Consider the following 18255-nt stretch of genomic DNA (forward strand, 5'->3'; position numbering starts at 1 on the left):
TTATTTCAGTTCCATTTCTGAGATGGATTTGAAGGCCTTTCTCCTGACTGAGGAGAACTTGACACCAAAGAAGATGGTGGTGATCAGGAAGAGGAGTGCCAGCGCAAGCAGGACCCAGCCACCTGCTGTGGCTTGACTTTCGGTCAGGGACATTCCCAGGAAATCAGTTTTGCTGGAGCCATCTTGGTCTGGAGTGGCTGGAAAAGAGAGAAATGAGATACCTGGTTGTTGCTGGGGTCTCTGGGCTGTGGTATGTTGGGTCACCAGCTGGTCACCCTTGCTGGTCTCTTGGATGCCCTTTGAACTCAGCTCCATGAGGAATCAAGGAGAAGCCTCCAAACACCCTGTGTGGTTTTTGGGGTGGCCAAGGGGCACCAAGAGAGCTCCATTTCATTCTGACTCTGTTGAGGGCTAAGCCCTGGCCCATCATGGACCTGTTGTGCTTGGCTGAGCCCTGCATACCTGTGTAAGGAGTCCAGCTGTACTCGGGCCAGCCCAGGACCTCCCCGTTCTTCTCATTCTCCTTCTCCAGCCACGTCATGAGTGGCTTGAAGTAGCTCATCAGGGCCTCTGCTGACATGTTGGACTGCCCCGTGATGAGCTGCATGGCTTCGGGCCACGGCTTGCTGAAACCCAGCTTCAGGGCATCCCTGTGGCAGGAGAAATCCGCTCCAGTGGGTTCCCCATCATCCTCTTGGCCGCCAGCCCCTCCCTTTCCCTTGGTATCAGCATCCCTGGGTATACTCTGTACCCCCAGAACTATAGGGCTGCCAGCCCGGAGCGCAGGCAAGAACGTTTTTCTTGAGGGGAAGAGGGGTTTGCATGGATTAAAACCCTCCAGTGAATCCAGCCTTATGCAGAGCAGTCCCTGGGTGAAAGGGTTAATTTTGCAGGTGCTTTTCTGGAAGCAAGGGGGTTGTTTTCCCTAAGGAACTGGGGGCTGGAGGAGCAGAGGAGGAGGAGGAGGAGGAGGGAGCCTTCCCCCTGCCAGGGGCCTAGCTACCATCTAGTGGCTGCTTTTGCAATCACAGCCCCAGCGCCCAGCCCAAGGTGACCCTGCCCCAGGTATGGGATGGGAGGGATGACCAGTGGCTGTGTTGCCTCTTGTCTTGCTGGGCTGGCTTTAAGGCATTTGGGGACATAGATGCCTTGGCTTTGCCCTGCCCACACACCTACCCCAAGATCTTCCCAGCCTCCTGAGACTCGTAGATGTCACAGGTGTGCAGGGGACCCTCGTGCCTGGCTGCATTACAGAGTGCCTGGTGGAACTGGAACTGGATCACAAAGCTGACGAAGTACCTGGTGGAGAGGGATGAAGAGATGGGAATGGACTCTGCTAGTGCCTGTGCAAGAGAGGGTGTAGCCCCCCTCATTCTCTGGTTGCACCCTCCCAGTCTGGAGGAGCATCACTGGCTTTGGAGCTACACCTGCTTCAGCTCAGCTCAACCTGCTGAGGCCATTGCTCCCATGATGCATTTTGCATTTGTTGGAGTGGATGAGCTCATCTTTGTATAGGAAGAAATTCCCCCAAATCTAGACTTCTCCTCTGAAGCTCTGTCAGGGTCTCTGGAGCTGCCCAGCCCACACAGGATGGTTCCACCAGCCATGAAAAAAGGTGTCATCATTGGCATCTGACCTGGGGATCCTGCTTCTGTGTCCAAGTGGTGTCCCTCATGCCCCAGCCCTGCTGGCTCACCTAATGTAGGGGACATTGGCAGGGATGTGAAACTTTGCCCCAGGATCAAAGTCATCTTCAGACCTCAGTGCTGGTGGGCACAAGCCCTGGTACTTCATCCTGGGTGAGAGAGGGAGAGTCAGGCCAGCTTGGGGAGGAGGAGGTGGGGTAAAGTGGGAAGGAACATAGAGGGGTGTGAGGACAGAGGGAGGGGTTGTGTATCTCATCATTCCCATTTCAGTCAACTGGAGCACAAGGAGAAAACATCCAGCGGGATGATGGCCAAGGCCCTTGTCCCAGAGAGGGGTCTGAATTCAATCCTACCTGAGGTTCCACCACTCCTTGTTGTACTCATCCTCCTTGATGCGCCCATCAAACACCTTCCAGCGCCACTGGTCCATGAGGTATCCAAAGGGTAGGAAGGCGATTTTGTCCAGGGCGATGCTCATCAGGTAGTTAATATCACTTTCTGCCCGGGGCATGAAGATGTGAGCAAGACAGTGCTGTACCCACCTCTCCTCCCTCTATGGGTCATTCTGCCCCAGACCTGGGTGTCCCCAACAGGTTCTGTCCCCTCCATGCATGCAAAGCCACCATGTATGTCCCCGAGCCCTTCCACCCTGTCCATCCCCTCCTGACCATCTGCATTTCCAGCTGTTCCCATCAGCATCCCCACATTTGCTGTGTGGCCCTCCAGCTCACCTTCGTTTTCCATGACTTGGTCCAGCAGATTGATGCTGTGCAGGTGTTTGGGGGTGGAGACAGACAAGGCCATGACATCCCCAACAGCCTCGTGGAAGCCAGGGTTGGCCCCGTCACGGAAGGAGACGGGCTGGTCCTTGTACTGCAGGAAGTACTGGACATGGCCCATCTCGTGATGCACTGTGATGAGGTCGTCCATGTTCACCACCGTGCACTGCTTGATCCTGGAATGGGACACAAGGGTTGGGGGAGAAGGGAGGGCAGTGGTGGTGTGAAAACCTCTGGGAACCACCATGTCCCCTTGAGCTGTTTTTCCTTTCCATGTGTCCCCACCCCACATCTGGTGCCAGGCCAGGCTGGCCCTACTCCATGGGGTTGGTCTCTTCCTTCTCCTGCATCTCCTGCTGACCTTGCCCATTCCCTGTCCCTGTTCATCAGCTTTTCCATTCTACAGGACAGGGCAGGGCAGGGCAGGCACGGATAGCCCTCCATCCACCATGGGGACTCCTGCCAGCAACTTGAGTACAAAGGGAAGTGCCATAGTTGGGGTGCCACAGCCACAGAGCAAGATACACTGAGGTGGCGTCAGACCACGTGCCCTTATTCTACAAAGACGCTGCTTTCCGCCCCAGCACCACATCAGCTGCTCCCCATGGGCACCTGAAGTCCTTGCGATTGTAGAAATCCCAGGCTGAGGCGTGGCACACCACCTCCCGCCCATCCGATGGTTTCTCGATCATGGACTTGTCCCAGAATTCCTGTGGCATTTTGATGAGGCCCAGAGAGGTGAAGAAACGGTCTGACTCTTCAAACATTTTCTTGGGTGTCCAGCCCTGGGGAAAGAGCAGAGACCTGGTGAGGGACAATGGGGGTTGCTGGGGTGCTGGGGATGTGGAATGATGGGAGGACAGGGGTAGCCTTGTTCTGGGCAGGGAGTCAGCTAGACCTGGATCCAGGTCTTGGCATATAAAGGTAGGGAGAGAATACAGATGAGGCATGGATTTTTTTGGCAACAGTAGAGCATTTGGCAACATGGGTGGTGGCTACAGCCAAAGGTTGCTGGGTCCCAAGGGGCTTCCCCAGAGCAGTCTGGAAGATCACTGACCTGTTTTTTCATGGCTGGGGTGGCATCCACCTTGGTGGCATCAGGGAAAGGTATCACCAGGTCGAAAATGTTGGACCATGACTGAGCCCACATGTTGCCTGGGAAGCACAGGACAACGACACATCTCAGGAAGGAGACACGGAGAGGAGAGCAACCAGGTGGATCACCCTGACTGGTCCCTGCGTTGCCTGATCCCTGCCCTGCCTCCACAAGGGCAAGGTAGGCAGGAGCCCATCCATGCAAGAGAGGTCAAGTAGTGCTGAACGTGCTGCCTTTCCCTGGAGCAGACTGGTCTCTACAGACCCATCCCAGGCGACCTTGTCCCTTCAGCCAGAGCTGAGCAGAGACCAGTCTTAACTCTTGACATGGCACAGAGCCAGCCACACCTCGTGGGAGATGCAGCTTAGCTCAAGCAGAGCCCCCTTACCTAGCAGATGGGCAGGGATGGGACCCTTCAGGTTTATGTGCTCTGCACCATACTTTCTGTAGAGGGCTCGGCGTACATAAGCGTGCAGGTTGAGGTACAGGGGCTGCAGCTGCTGATACAGCCTCTCCAGATCTTCCTCAAAGGTGGGCGTCTCATAGAGGGATCTCCAGTAGGCTCCGTTGTCTTTGTAGCCTGTGGCAAGGCAAGAGCAGAAGCTGTCAGACATTGTCCTTCTTGGGCAAGACTGTCTTGCTGTTCAGACACTCCAGGTCCCTCCATATCTGTGAGAGAGTAGATCTCCTGGGAGTTAGTGAGATCTCCATACCCTTAGGATTTTGACCCCCAGTTGGATGAAGAGCCCAATCCTCTGCTCACAGGTGGTTAGAGCCATGGTAGGCTCTAGGGGAGCAGGGCACTGACCATTGAGCATGGCTGCCTTGTTGCTCAGTTCCACGTATCGCTTGTAGTTGTTCCTCATCTTCTTCCCAGAAGCATCCCGCCAGCCCTTCCAGGCGAAGAGGAGCTCATCATAGTCCCGAGAGGTGGCCATGATGTCTGTGAGGTCTAAGAGAGAGCAATGAAGCCACAGTGATGCTGTTGAATGGGCTGAACACGTGCAATGGTTCTAAACCCAATGTGTTGCTCAGGGGCCATAACAGAGAAGGTGAAAGAACCTTTCATGGTCTTTCTTCATGCCCCATTAAAAAAAAAAATCCCTTCCTTCAGGGCCAGTGCAGATGCCCCACATGACACCCTGCTAGATCTTACCAGGATCCAGTGGGTGACAGGTTTTGTTCTGTCTGCAGACCTTGGCCACACTGTACGTGGTCTCCATATCTGAGAGGAGGGTGTTATACTGCAAAGGAAATCAGAGTTTGTAAACTGGTTATGCTTGCTCCTGATATCAGAGAATGTCCCAGCCCATCAAGGTGTGTTGGGGTTTCAGGAGTTCTCCTGTTTCTCTTTAAGAATTTTCCCCATACATGTCCCCATACATGTTGGGACAAATTACTGGGTGCTTAAGAAAAACAAAAGACCTGGCCATAGAGGGAGGGGTCCAACTGACCACTCTCTTTCACCTGGTCTTATGGGCTGTGAGTTCCCCAGGTTTGGACGGAGAGAGAGGCTGAAAGGAATTTGTCAGCACAGAAGGCTTCTGGTTTTTTGGCTGCCTTCCTTCTACTGGAGAAACCCTGGGATCCCAAAGCCGCCTTTCCCTGCCCCGCTGGGAGCCGGGCTGCGGCCGCCCTCCTCCGCTGTTGCTGGGAGCCTTCGCTACTCTGTAGCCCCGCCATGCCCTGCCTACTGAGACCTCCAGGGGTTCCCGCCGCAGCTCCGGAGTTTGATACATCTCATCTGCCACCCGGGATTTGTGCTCATCCCTGCTGTTCCAGCCTGCTGTTCCCGAGGGTCCGGCCGGACACTGGGATCAGCTGCCCAGCGGTTTGTGAAGCCTTTGTTCCATCCCTCCCGGGATCCCGGGATTGGCTGCCCAGGGGTTTGTGAAGCCTTTGTTCCATCCCTTCCCGGGATCCCGGGATCGGCTGCCCAGGGGTTTGTGAAGCCTTTGTTCCTTCCCTTCCCGGGATTGGCTGCCCAGCGGTTTGTGAAGCCTTTGTTCCATCCTTCCCCGGGATCCCAGGGCACCAGTGCCGCGTGCTCCCCGAGCTCGCTCCGGAGCGCCCCCTGCAGCCGCGGGGGAACCATCGCACCTGCCCTGCTCACCGGGAGCCGCCAGCGCCCCTGCCGGCTGCGAGCGGAACTGCACCCGAGGGGAAAGGGCCTGACAGCCGAGAGGGCTGGCACTGAGTTTGTGTTTGCTGCTACTGCCATAGTTGTTGTTGTTTTGTTTGACTGGTTATACACATAAAGATATATATTAATAAAGAACTGTTACTCCTATTCCTCATATCTTTGCTGGAAAGCCCCTTAATTTCAAAATTATAATAATTCGGAGGGAAGGGGGTTGCATTATTTTTTCATTTCAAGGGAGACTCCTGCCTTCCTTGGAAGACACCTGTCTTTCAAACCAAGACAAGGTGTTTTCTGGTGTTTTACTCTGGTCCCTTCCAAGATCCAGTTGACCCCAACGGAGGCAACATGGAGACAATAAAAGAGGGCCTGGGGCCAACAAGCAACGTGCCATCGTCATCCAAACATCCAGGCCCCACTGCAGCCTGGGATAGGCCACCCTTGGGTGGGAAACCCTGAAGACGAGGATTTTGGCTTTGTGTAGATGGTACCAAGCTATCACCTTTTCAAAGGCTGATGGTGGCTGCCCAGTGGAATTTCTTAAATTTTGAGAGAAGCTTGTGTCTTCACACAGGGTGATGGCAAGGGACACCCTCTGTTGCTCTGTCCCCTTGCCACTCACCTCCTTCAGCTCACTCTCAGGCAGGGCTGCCCTCTCAATGACACTCAGCTTCTTGAGGATGCGGGTGACACTTTGGTCCTGGAAATCAGAGGTGTCAAACTGCCTGGCCCTCATGCCGTACTCCAGGGTGTGCTTGGACATGGCCAAGTTCTTCTCCAGCTACAATGAGAGAAGAGAAGTTGCTTCGGGGAGAAGACACAGGCCACCACTAGAAACACCACCTGGCATCCCATGACTGACATCCTCCCCATAGTTGCCTTTGTGGGTACCTCATGGGATGATGAGGGTTTTCAAGGAAAAAGCACCTCCTGGGTGAGAACGTTACCCCTTTATGAGGGGCAGAGGCTGCCCTGGTTTTCAGAGCTCCTGTGAAATGTGCCCTGGGTACCAGCTGCCTTCCCTGGCTGTTGGCTCTCCCTGTGCAGCCCCAGGGTCATTCCCATACCATGATCTCCTTGTTGTGGTCGGTGATGTTGGTGTTGTAGGCCCAGGATGCCTCGGTGTAGGCATTCCACACTTCTTCGGCCGTGCTGTTGTACTCAGACAAGAATTCTTTAGCTTGTGCCTCATCTGCTATTTTGTCTAGAGGAGGAAATAAACGGGGGAAGAGGCGAGGAAGGTCAGGACAGTTGCAAGAGCACTATCCCATGGAGAAGCCATAGTTGAGCTTTTCCCAGAACTGCAGGTCCATTGAAGGATGCCACAACTTGGGAGCAGGCTGAGCTAAGAAATGAGGGCAGAGGGGCCCTGCTGGGGTGTCCCATTGGACAGAGGATGGGATAACAGGACAAGCTGCATGCCCTTGACTCTCCCGTGTGAGCACAAAGGATACAACTGAGAAGAGAAACTCTTCACACCATGACTGATGACATCACTATACAGCTTCTGACAATAGTACCTGCCTCCTGGAAAGTAACACCCTGTGGGACTTCACTGGAGCTGGCTATTTCTCTTTTCTGGTATGGGGACCACCCCACCCACAGCAAAGACCTCCCTCTGCTTCTGCCTGTGGGTTAATGATGTCCCTTGGGGGATGTCTTCCTGACCCTCCCCAGACCTGGGATGGAGCTGCAGCCTTACCAATGCCTTCAGGGTAGCCTTCAGGGACAGGGGGACGCCAGTCAAACTCAGGCCAGCCCAGCACCTCATTGGTCTTGTTGTTCTGCTCCTCAAGCCACTTGGTGACAGGGCTGAAATACTCCAGAAGGGGTCCAGCATCCATTTGACCTGTTCCAGTGAGATTCAAGAGGATATCCTGCCACGACTTCGAGGACCCAGCTTTCAACACTTCCCTGCAGAGGAACAGAACAGCAAGAGCCAGCATGAGGCCAGGGGATGGATGGAAGAGAAGCAGTGATAGTATCTCAGCATCTTAAGGGTTGAAGATGCTGTTCCTGAGTGGGACATGAACCTGGGAACTGCCTTGGAAGCCACTACCTGTCCTGCATGTGGCAACTGAGGACTTCCTGTAACACCCAGGGAATCAACAGGAGCCAATGTGCTTCAGTGACCTCTTGTCTGGGTGGGAGCTTGTGGCAGGGACAATAGCGATACTCTGGTGAGGACCACTCACCCCACCCCAGTGCTTCCATGTATTTCCGTCCGTCTGTCCGTCCATCTGCAAAGCTGTTTCTCCAGTTCACTTTTCCTTCCTTCCTTCCTTCCTTCCTTCCTTCCTTCCTTCCTTCCTTCCTTCCTTCCTTCCTTCCTTCCTTCCTTCCTTCCTTCCTTCCTTCCTTCCTTCCTTCCTTCCTTCCTTCCTTCCTTCCTTCCTTCCTTCCTTCCTTCCTTCCTTCCTTCCTTCCTTCCTTCCTTCCTTCCTTCCTTCCTTCCTTCCTTCCTTCCTTCCTTCCTTCCTTCCTTCCTTCCTTCCTTCCTTCCTTCCTTCCTTCCTTCCTTCCTTCCTTCCTTCCTTCCTTCCTTCCTTCCTTCCTCCCTCCCTCCCTCCCTCCCTCCCTCCCTCCCTCCCTCCCTCCCTCCCTTCATTCCTTTGCACACAATCAGCTTCAATGCACACATCTGCCCATGGCGATTTTCCTGACCCTCCTCTGTCCCCACCTGAGTTTGGCTCCAGCCTCTTTGGACCTGTAGATGTCACAGGTGTGCAGGGAACCGTTGTGATTGGCCGCATGGCACAGCGCCTTGTGAAACTGGAACTGGAGGATGAAGCTCACAAAGTACCTGCCAAGGAAGCCCATGAAGATCAGAACTGGGGACAAGGGGAAGCAGACAAGTCCCAGAGCTCAACCTCACCATTTGTGGTCCCAAGTGCTGGGAGATCTCTATGTCTTGAGCAGGAGCAGCACATGACAGTCCCTGCCCACATGATCCCCCGTCCACTGCATCCCAAACCTTGGTCCCCTTGCCAACACTTCCTCTACCTGATGTAAGGAGTGTTCCCTGGGATGTGGTACTTTGCTCCAGGGTCAAAGTTGCTTTCATTCCTTGAAACCGGAGCACAGATTCCCTGGTATTTGGTTCTGTGGACAACAGAGAACAACAGCATGAACATAGGAATAATAAGTGGTCAGAAGAATCAAGTCAAGGAATGGTGCTAAAGAAACCTGCACAATTAGAGCACGATTCCATGTACTTCTGTCCATCCATCCATCCATCCATCCATCCTACACACCCACCCACCCACCCATCTATCCGTTGTTCTCCCACCATCTCCATGGCTACTTTTATGCTTTTCCTTTCCTTTCCTTTCCTCTTTCCTGCCTCCTTTCCTTGCACATCCCCAGCTTCCACACCCCCATCTACCCTTGGTGAGTGTCCCCTACCTCAGATACCACCAGTCATAGTTGTAACGGCTCGGGGGCGTGCGGCCACTGAACACGTTCCAGCGCCACTGGTCAATGAGGTAGCCAAAGGGCAGGAAGGCAATCTTCTCCAGGGCCATCTTCAGCAGGTAGTTGATATTGCTCTCTGCATAAAACAGAGCCTGAACCAGGCTGGAAAGAAGCCTGCATAGACAGCCCTACAGGCACCAGACTTTTAGAGGGCAAGAGGGTGGGCAGATCTGGATGAGAAATGGGGACAGCATTTCAACACATAACCTTGCTCCTAGAGAAGCTTTGTAGAACACAGGAGGTTTCTGTAGATACAGCTACTACCTGGGGCAACATGTGCCTTTTACTGAGTGGGGACAGCGATAGTGACAAGTGTGGTGTCCCCTTGTCCTTAGCCCAGCTCTCAGAGTTAAAAGATCTTTGGTAAGGGTAACTCTTCACAATTCCACCCTCGGGCCTCAAGGTGAGGGAGCTTGGGGGAGTTTGATCTGCAGTCACACCACTGCAAAGGCTCTGATGGTTTAGACCCAGAACTAGAGTCAACTCTAGGACAGTCACCACCATATCACGAGGAGCACAGGGGATGGTCACATCTGTTTTTCCCCTCAAGGAAACCTGGGGAAGGAAGTTTGGAGAGAGACCTGCTGGAGACCCAGCTGAAGCTGTAGGGTCAGAAAGAGGTTGGCAGCACTTCCCTGAGGGGCTCTTGGCTGCCATCACTATGATGGCCTGCCTGCCAAAGGCTGGCAAGTTGGGCAGCAATGGCTTGAGGCAGGGACCATCTGCTTCATGGTGTTTATGCAGCACTGGCCCAATGCTCTTGGCTGCTGTGATGTCTTTCTTGTCATAAAACATATTTAATGACATGGCAGGAGGATCCTGGGACTGTCCCTCCTCCACCAAGCAGCCGCCTGGGGCAGGTCTGGGACTGCTCAATTTCCTTTGCCGCCATCTGCTTTGACGTGTTGGCTGAGGGACGCTGGGTGGGGGAATGAGGCTCTTGCCAAGCTGGGCAGTGTCTGCAGTGACAAGTCCTGCCCTGCCGTGCCGGTTGGCAGCCAGACATGTCACCTGCCAACCGCCCTTGTGACTGTGCATGTAAGTGCTTGGTGCCACCTCCATAAAGCCGCACTGGGAGCTCTGGTGGTGGATGCTTCTTGGCAAGGGAGGGAGGGAGGAATGCTGGAGAGGTCAAAGCCAATCAAGCACAAAGATGTTGTTTTCAGGTTTGGGCTCCGATGGTGAAGGGAAAGGCACAGACAAGCTCTGGACAGCATCCCTCCTGCCTCAGGGGTGAAGAGGATGGAGCCAAGAAGGGCTCTACATGGACCCATGGAGAAAAAAAAAGTCCTGCCTGAACCCATGGAGACAAGAGGGGGTTTTGCATGGACCCTTAGAGATGAGAAGGGGTTGGGGCAGTTCTGGGCTGTATTGCCAGGCTGCAACCCACTCTGGCATGTCCCTTCCCTGTGCCACAGGTCACCCAGCTCTCCAGGGTGGCTGCCATACCTTCATCCTCAGTAGCATTGCTGAGGAGACCTATTTTCTTGAGGTGGCTGGGGGTGGAGACAGAGAGGGACAGGACATCGCCAATGGCCTCATGGAAGCCAGGGTTGGCCCCGCCGCGGAAGGACACAGGCTGGTCCTTGTATTGCAGGTAGTACTGGATGTGGCCCATCTCATGGTGCACTGTGAACAGCTGCTCCATGGTCACTGACGTGCACTGCTTGATCCTGCCACGTGAAAACAGCATTGCCTGAGCCCAGTGAGGGACCCCAGCTGCCTGTGCACCCCCTTGATGGGAAGGACTCCCCACAGTCCCAAAGAGGGTGGCAACACCCACAGGGTAAGGGAAAGTGGAGGGGAAGGCAAGGCAGTGTTGTCACGCCAGACCTCGCCTCAGAAAATGCCATATGGCCAGGCTGGGGGTACCCAAAAGGGTGACCACCAAGTAGGATGGAGGAGGGTCTTGCCCTGTAGCCCTGGGTCCCTGCATGTCCCCACAGACCTGAAGTCTTTGCGGTTGTAGAAGTCCCAGGCCGAGGCGTGACACACCACCTCCCGCCCATCTGTCGGCTTCTCCAGCATGGACTTCTCCCAGAATTCAGAGGGCATCTCCAGAAGCCCCAGGGAGGTGAAGAACTCCTCTGAGACCCGGAACATGTGGGTGGCATTCCAGCGCTGGTGGGCAGCAGGCAGTGGGTTATGGCTGAGGAAGGGGCTGCCAGTGCCCTGGACATTGCCTCCAATGCTCCCCCAGGACCATGGGAAGGAGGTGAGTTGCTCCCAGGGACTGAGGTCCTGGCCCTCTCACCATGATGGGGAGGCCCAGCCCCTGAACTGGTGAACATCCCTAAAAAGCACTGAGCAATGGTGATGGAGCTCAGAAGGGGCAGGAGAAGGGAGCAGGACTGATACGCAAGAAGTGCTTGGAGATGTATGATGGTGTGAATGCAGGAACACAGCCTCCAGCCTGTGGACTGGCAGCAGTCCCAGTGCCTGCCCACTTTTGTCCACCTGCTGCATCTTTGGTCATTGCCAGAGATGTAGTGAGACCGTTTCTTTGTCCCTTCCCCTCCCAGATATGGATTTTCTGCTGTCCCCTATACAAGTATGAGAAACTACTCCCATGGGGTCAATGTCATGGTCCATCCTTGGGCACCACCTCCTTTTTTTTCCCCCGGATGCCCCCAATGAGACCCTCAGCCCATCACCTGCTCCACCATGGTGCTCGTGACATCAAGGTTGGGCTTCTCAGGGTAGGGGATCATCAGGTCATAGATGTTGTTCCACTGCTGAGCCCACATGTTCCCTGAGAAGAGAAAATAGCTGGAGTAGAGCTGGTGGCAGGTCAGAAGAGAAACCCAGTGATAACTAGGACCTCTCTGGCCTTGTGTGTGCCCCTCTGACACCACCAGCACCCCTGAGCACCGGCTGGCAGAGTCTCATCTCTTACCCAGGAGGTGAGCAGGGATGGGACCCTTCAGGTTGATGTATTTGGGCCCATAGCGATCATACAGCTTCCTCCGGACAAAGGCATGCAGGTTGAGGTAGAGTGGCTCCAGCTGGCTGTAGATGCGCTCCAGGTCCTTCTCAAAGGAGTCTGAGTCATACCAGGAGCGCCAGTAGCTGCCTGTGTCTTCGAATCCTACCAGGGATACAGGGAAGACCTCTGGCTCCTGACCCCAAAGGCTGCCCCTACCACCCATCCCCAAAAGGTGGAACCAGGGACTTGCAGCAGGATGTTTCTCCTTTCCCTGAAGTGTTGGTACCTGGGAAATAGAAGTTGGATGCCTGGCTGCATGTGGGGTAGGGAGAGCAGTAGGGCATCCCAATGTCCCAGTCCCGATTTCCACCCCTGGTCCCTGACCACCCCCTGGTTGGGGATCCCCTCGGTTTGTACCATCCATCATATAGGCCTCGTTGCTCAGCTTCACGAACTCCTCGTACTTGGGGCGCAGTGGGTTCCCTGCGGCATTGTGCCACCCCTCCCAGGCGTAGAGCAGCTTCTTGTAGCTGCGGGAGGTGGCCATGATGTCCGAGAGGTCTGGGACAAAGGGGACAAGTAGAACATAAGAAAGGGGCAGGAGAGGGGGGCATAGGCTACAGCTCTGCAGAGGTGCCACCACCACCACACCAGACCTAAGTGCCCATCCTCACCCTGGGACAATCCTGATGAACATGAGTGGCACATGCCAACCCCAACCCACTGAGGATGTGGGGACCAGGACAAAGTCATGCCTATGGGGTGCTCAGCAGCTGGCAGGATCAGGGGGACAGGGACCATACCTGGCTCCAGATCCCAGCAGGTGCCATTGGGCAAGCACACCTTGGCCGTGGAGTAGATTTTGTCCATGTCGCTCAGGATGGTGTTATACTGTGGGAAAGGAAAAGACGTTGGGGCTGCAAGGGGACAGAACAGCCCTTCAGGAGGGATCTACAGGCTTCTGAGCTCTGGAGTGTGTGTGTCGGGAAGATGTGGGGAAGGACTGGTGTATAAACAGCATGTTTTTGGTGAGATAAGTGTGTTATCACTCAGGGTTTTGGCATGGTGAGAGCAGGGACAGACAATCCCTGCACAGCTATGCTCCAGAGAGGAGTTGTTTATAAAACTGCTCATCAGCAGGGCCGTAGCACAGGCTGTTTATCTAAATGGGTTAAAAAAATAGGAGAAGAAAAGCAGGAGGATGAGGGGGATTTATTTCTGTGAACTTCAACAACAGCAAACAATAGCAACAGGAGGTTTCCTGGAACATGCCTGGGAAGCCCATTCCCAGGGAAGGAAATTCCTTTGCTCCGTCCCTCTCTCCACTCCCATTCCTCTGCTCCAGCTGTGCAGAGAGGATGGCGATTGGGACAATGGTGGCTGTGGGATAGAGCTGCCCAGGGATGGGCGAGACATGACTGATGTGCAGGGAGGAGACATGATGCTGTCTGTTATTTGGGAGAAGGCAGGGATGGGTTTCCTGGAAGGAACCAGGGCCGACAGTTCTCCGGAAGGGATTGTATCACTAGGCTTTGTCAGGGTTTTGGTGGGAATGGCAGTCAGGGAGCTGTGGGTCAGGATGGAAGGGCCTGTCCCTGTGCTTATGCAGAGGTGAGTGGCTGCCAGCCTCAGCCTGGGCAATATTTTCATGCATGGAAATCAAAATTCAGGTAAACAGCCCTTAAACCTAAGGACTGTGATGGGGAAGGCTCAGGATGTCCTGATGTTCCTAGCATGGAACTGTGTCACCAAGGCACAGCATTCCTTGTCTCATGGGGGACTCAGGAGCTGGGTGGCTGCATCAGCCCTTCTTTTCAGTGGGCTGCATACCTGATGAGCCCAGAGGGGTTGGAACAGCTGGCTCCAGCCATGGGCACAGTCTGGCTGGTCTCCATGTAATGCCCAAGACTGCTCTGTGAAAGCAGGGAATCTCCAGTTCCTGCTGGGGTAGCTCCAAGATAAGGTAACAGGGCCAGCAGGCAGCCCACATGCCCTGAAGATAGCACCTCATCTGCTCCTCAATCACTGTGTAGAGGCCAGTGACACTCTCCAAAATGCAACAGGTCAGCAGCAGAGTCTGGATGCTTGTGAAAAATCCCTCTAAGGGGTTTTGCAGCGCCCCAGCCATGCCCAGGGCTTCCTTGCCACCTCGCCTACCTGCTCTCTCTTCTCCAGGGGCAGGTTGGAGGGTCCCAAGGTCTGGATCGAGCCAATGATTTTCCTCAGCAGAGGGTCACTGAAGTTATTCCACTTGTCGCCATAGAGCTCCTTGGCTTTCTTCCCCCACAGCTCCGTGAAGTTCTGCTCCTCCAGGGATGCCTTGACCTGAGAGGGGACATGGGGGCTCAGGACCAGCCCTGGGACATGCCACCACCCAGGCAATGGTTTGGGGGCCGGAGTCAGAGTCATGAGGGTTTGTGGGAGTCAGAGGTGACAGGACATGGAGTGACAGGCAGGACTGTCCCCTGTCCATGGCACCCATGGATAGAGACAGCAGCTTCCAGCCAGCACGGCAGTGTCTGCAGCCCCCACTCGCCTGTGGAGCTCCCGATGAGCACCCACTAAGGTGGCCTGTCAGGGTGTTTTGGAGGGTGCTCCAGGGTCTTGTATGGGATGGGAATGCTGGGACTGGCTGTCCAGGCCATGCGGTCAGGGTGTCTGGGTGCTCCTGGGCTGGCTTTGACACCTGCCAGACCCTGGTTTCAGAAGGAGCTCTGAGGTCTGGCTTAATTTTATTTCTATTCCTGCTGTTTCTCACCTTCACAGAAGCCCAAAAGATAACTATAAAGGTGCCACATTCACCTTTCTCCATTCTGTATGCCCACACTATGTCTGTACACTTCTATTTCTATACATTTCTCCTTTGGCTGTCTGAACCCCGTGACCTGTAAATGCCACATCTGGGGTTCACCCATTTGCTCTGAGTCCCTGGTTTTGTGTGTCTCCCTGTCACCCAACTGCTGGCAGCCCTGATCTCCCTTCCCAGGGCCATGGGCTGGCAGGAAGCTGCCGGCACTGTGGGGGGTTATTTAGGCAGCTGGAGCTGTGGACACGATTTTGGGATGGGGTGCATTGCAGGTGGTTGTATCCCAGCCTGGTCAGTGACAGCTGTATTTTCAGGAAACTGATATTTTGAGAGTGTCCTGGCCTGGCACAGATGGAGTGAGGTGGTGCAGAGTGCCTGGTCAGTGTCCATGTGCTGTCCTGGTGTGATTTATGGCGCCCAATAGCTGTGACTTGTGGCATTTTTAGCCTGGCTCCAACATGCCTGGTTTGTTTTATTTTAATCTTCACATTCCCTCAGCAGGCAGCAGGGAAGGAGGGGAGTTGTGGTGCAGCAGAGTTGGAGGCTGCCCGAGGCAGATACCCACGCAGCTGTGGGACACGGGGGTGGGAATGCCAAAAGTGCCAGGTGCCTCTCGCTACCCAGAACTGCTCCCACCGCTTCCCTCGGACATCCCAGTGCCCACAGCATCACTGGTACAAACTGGCCCCCATCTCCCAACATGCTAGGACATGCCAGCCCCACAGACACCCTGCTCTTGCATCAGCCCTCTGAACAGGGGATGCCTTTACCCCTTCCCAGACCTCATGCAGAGCTGGAGGAGGTGGAGGAAGCAGAGTCCAGCTGTGTTTTGTCTTCTCCTTGAACAGGCGCCTGTGTTCAGTCAGGCAAATTGTACCCTAAACTCTCCTGACAACTGTGGTAGAGTGATTTGAGGTCAGCGGTGCTGCCTGAGACCCCTCCTTGCCACGGCCATGCCCACCAGTTCTGGCCCTTCACCTCTCATCTGGGATCTCTCTCTGGAGGGGATGCCCCTGCGTGGGGCTCAGAATCCCCTTGACACCCACAGCCTCAAAGCCTCTTTACCAAAACCCCCACCCCAGTACCTCCCTGCTCCTGGATGCACGGTGAAGACTCAGGATGCATCTCAGGACACAGGGAGTGCCTTGGCCCAGGCACCTGCAGAAGTTCTGCACCCAAACATGAGCAGCCCCCAAACCCCATCGCCAGCCTCTTGCCCAGAACCCCAGCTTGTGAGAGATGGTGCATCTATCTGTCTGTCCAGCATCCCTCTGCCCATCCCTGCCCCTGCCTTTGGCTTCCAGCCCCTCATGTCCCTTTGTCACAGGGTCCCCTTTCGTGGCAGGCCCTGGAGCTGCCCATGCCCCAGCGGCCTGACTCAGCCCCTCTTGTGTTACAGATGTGTAGGGTTTGCCTGGCCCAATGCTTTCCCAGATCCCCAAATCCAGCCTTTTGAGTCCTGCTGGCCAGCTGGTATTCCTTTAGCAGTCAGTGACTCCCCATCCCACCACACTTCCCTGCTGCCCCTCCATGGACTGATCTCAGGGGTTCAGATCCCCTCCTCTACCTGGGCTGGCTTAGGAGCCTTGACATTGCAGGGAGCTCCTGGACATGATCCTCACACATTTAATAGCACATAAAGCGGGAAAAGCTGGTCTGGAAACGCCTTTTGAGAAAAGTCCATGCAAGGTGCTCTCCTGGCCCTAACCTTGGACTCAGAGTGACTGGGATGTTCCTGCTCGGCCCCAAGGTCCCCAGCCCCACCACATCTGCAGCTAGTGCTGGGTGTCTGCCCAGACATCAAGTCAGCTTGACAAAAAAAGGCTGAAGGGGCACCTGGGCCCTCTTGAGCATCCTGCCAAATTGGCAGTGGCCAGACCTGGCAGTGATCTTTCCCCTACGCAGGAAGACGCATTTCCTTCCTGCACAGGGCACACTGTGCTCCCATCCCCACAGGATCTGGAGGGTTCAGGGCTGTGTGGCAGCCCCTGTGTGATACTGGGCTCGCTGAACACACCGTAGTCACGTATGGGCTGCACTGACCCTTGTGCACCTGTAGCCACAGGGTTGGCAGATGGAGCCCAAGCTGCACACAGTGACTTGTCCATGACCCCATGCTGGGGCCACCGGCAGCTCCCTGAGCACGGTTGGGGCCAGGGAAAGCCCCACAGCCTGCCCAGGCACTACCATCCCCTGGCCTGGGCTGTGCTGCAGCTCACCCAACCGAGAGCAGACCCGGGGTTGCTGCAGCTCCCTGCCCCACTAAATACAACCCAGACACATGGAAACCCCTGGGAAAACACACCCATGCCTGTGGGATGCACACAGCGTTGCTCCCCGCAGGGGTTCTGCCTGCCTGTAGCTGGGCTGATGTCTGATTCCCTATAGCCTGGAATGCTTTCCCAAAGCTGTCTTTGTCCCCGTGGGCTGGGGACACAGGGACAAGAGGTGGCAGCCTCAGTCCCGATGCCACCCAGCTGCTTGTGCATTTTGGGCTCCTGGTGTCTGCCCCAAATGAAAACCCCCAGCACTGGGATGTGGTGACACCAGGTGGGGATGGGGACAGGGACAATTGACACCTGACCCAGTTCTGGGAAGGGGGAAAGGAAAGTGGAAGGTGCTGGGAGGAGGGAATCACCTCTAAAAGTAACCAGGACTCTGCTCTGGGACGAGAGCTGTCACTCTGGGGCAGAGTCTCTCTGAAAACAAATTTGGGGCAAAACCCAGTGGCTCCTGGACTACAAGTCCCAGCCCTGGTTTGCCACCCTGAGGTGCTGAGACAGAAACCCGCAGGGAGGAAGGGAACCGCACCAAGTGTCTCCACCGTGACCCAGCCCCCCCAGCCTCCGGTGCTGGGGACACCCCCGTGGTAGCATCGCCCCCGTCCCACCACCCACCTGCAGAGCAGCATTTTCGGCCGTCAGGTTGGTGTTGTAATTCCAGCTGGCCGAGACGCTGTCGAAGAAGACGAGCTCGGCCGTGCTGTTGTAGTCTCTGGCGAACAAGGTGGCCCCTTCCTCGGTGGCGACATGCTGGGGGGGCTCGAGGCCGAGCCGAAGGGCACCTGCCAGGCTCAGCCAGAGCAGCAGCCCCAGCGCCGCGGGCATCGCGGCGGGAGCGCTGCACGGAGGGGGCCCCGTTCGGTGCCTTCCGAGACAGCTTTGCCTCCGCTGCCGGCTGCTTATAAGCCAGCAGCTTTCGCGCAAACCCTGCCCACCGAGCCTGCCTCCCCTCGCAGATAAGACCGGAGCATTCTGCTCTCCCTTCGGCGGCTCCAAGGCTTGCGGGAAGGAGCGGGAAGGAGCGAGCACTGCCTTGGGGGGCAAAGTCCTTTTGGCTCCTGGCGTTGTCGGGAGGGAAGGGGAAGGGGAAGGGGCTGGGACAGGAG

The 18255-nt window shown here is 55.5% G+C and overlaps 1 protein-coding gene across 1 annotated transcript; it reads right to left on the bottom strand.

The window, feature by feature from the left end:
* ACE (angiotensin I converting enzyme) lies at window positions 1–17974 on the bottom strand (the record flags this gene model as incomplete). The annotated part of the gene is made up of 25 exons (XM_082297170.1): window positions 1–197; window positions 463–650; window positions 1177–1299; window positions 1697–1795; window positions 2000–2144; window positions 2378–2601; window positions 3038–3210; window positions 3483–3580; window positions 3910–4101; window positions 4330–4473; window positions 4678–4765; window positions 6284–6442; window positions 6729–6865; window positions 7364–7575; window positions 8342–8464; window positions 8665–8763; window positions 9067–9211; window positions 10585–10808; window positions 11084–11256; window positions 11790–11887; window positions 12032–12223; window positions 12479–12622; window positions 12865–12952; window positions 14219–14386; window positions 17765–17974. The coding sequence occupies 25 exons, from the start codon at window positions 17972–17974 to the stop codon at window positions 1–3; spliced, it is 3843 nt and encodes a 1280-aa protein (XP_082153296.1).
* Between the last annotated feature and the right edge of the window lie 281 nt (window positions 17975–18255).

The sequence above is a fragment of the Coloeus monedula genome, assembly GCF_965178545.1.
Source record: "Coloeus monedula genome assembly, chromosome: 26".
In the NCBI taxonomy this organism is placed as follows: Eukaryota; Metazoa; Chordata; class Aves; order Passeriformes; family Corvidae; genus Coloeus; species Coloeus monedula.